The following is a 1,490-nucleotide window of genomic DNA, read 5'->3' on the forward strand; positions in this document are numbered from 1 at the left end:
CCATAGCCATCTTCATCCCCATCTCCATCATCCCCATCCTCTTCACCATCACTGTCTTCATACCCAACTCCATCATCCCCATCTCCATCATCCTTATCTTCTTCACCATCACCATCTTCATCCTCATCCCCATCATCCCCATCTTCTTCATCATCCCCATCTTCATCCCCATCCCCATCATCCCCATCCTCTTCACCATCACCGCCTTTATCCCCATCCCCATCCCCATCCTCTTCACCATCACTAATTCATACCCAAATCCATCATCCCCATCATCCCCATCCTCTTCACCATCACCATCTTCATACTCATCTCCATCATCCCCAACATCCCCGTCCTCTTCACCATAGCCATCTTCATCCCCATCTCCATCATCCCCATCCTCTTCACCATCACTGTCTTCATACCCAACTCCATCATCCCCATCTCCATCATCCTTATCTTCTTCACCATCACCATCTTCATCCTCATCCCCATCATCCCCATCTTTTCATCATCCCCATCTTCATCCCCGTCTCCATCATCCCCATCCTCTTCACCATCCCCATCTTCATACCCAACTCCATCTTCCCCATCCCCATCATCCTCATCCTCTTCACCATCACCATCTTCATCCCCATCTTCATCCCCATCTCCATCATCCCCATCATCCCCGTCCTCTTCACCATCGCCATCTTCATCCCCATCTCCATCATCCCCACCCTCTTCACCATCACCGTCTTCATACCCAACTCCATCATCCCCATCTCCATCATCCTCATCCTCTTCACCATCACCATCTTCATCCTCATCCCCATCATCCCCATCTCCATTCCCATCCCTATTATGCCCGTCATCTCCACCATCTCCATCCCCATCCCCTCCATCATCCCCATCCTCTTCACCATCCCCATCCTCATCCTCATCCCCATCATCCCCATCTCCATTCCCATCCCTATTATGCCCGTCATCTCCACCATCTCTATCCCCATCACCTCCATCATCCCCATCCTCTTCACCATCCCCATCCTCATCCTCATCCCCATCATCCCCATCTCCATTCCCATCCCTATTATGCCCGTCATCTCCACCATCTCTATCCCCATCACCTCCATCATCCCCATCCTCTTCACCATCACCACCTTTATCCCCATCTCCATCATCCCCACCCTCTTCACCATCGCCGTCTTCATACCCAACTCCATCATCCTCATCCTCTTCACCATCACCATCTTCATCCCCATCTGCATCATCTCCATCCTCTTCTCCATCCTCTTCACCATCACCGTCTTCATACCCAACTCTGTCATCTCCATCCCCATCATCTCCATCCCCACCCCCATGGTGGATATGTGGGGCTGGGACCTCCATCACCCCATCCCTCTGTGCTGCAGGCACCGCATGACGGCGACCGAGTGCCTGGTCCATCCCTGGATCAAGGTGAGAAGGGGGGATTGGGGGGGTCGGGGGGGTGGGTGCCGGACCCCCGGAGGGGGGTGGGGACACGGTGA

At 53.4% G+C, this 1,490-nt stretch overlaps 1 protein-coding gene across 1 annotated transcript in view; it reads left to right on the forward strand.

The window, feature by feature from the left end:
* LOC106899438 (death-associated protein kinase 2-like) overlaps positions 1-1,490 on the forward strand; it is an 18,217-nt gene that overhangs the window by 12,220 nt on the left and 4,507 nt on the right. Inside the window, exon 10 of the mRNA XM_014961251.1 lies at positions 1,374-1,419. Within this exon, the coding sequence (XP_014816737.1) occupies positions 1,374-1,419 (46 nt within the window). The remainder of the gene's footprint in view (positions 1-1,373; positions 1,420-1,490) is intronic.

Source organism: Calidris pugnax, unplaced genomic scaffold (genome assembly GCF_001431845.1).
Source record: "Calidris pugnax isolate Ruff unplaced genomic scaffold, ASM143184v1 scaffold371, whole genome shotgun sequence".
Lineage (NCBI taxonomy): Eukaryota > Metazoa > Chordata > Aves > Charadriiformes > Scolopacidae > Calidris > Calidris pugnax.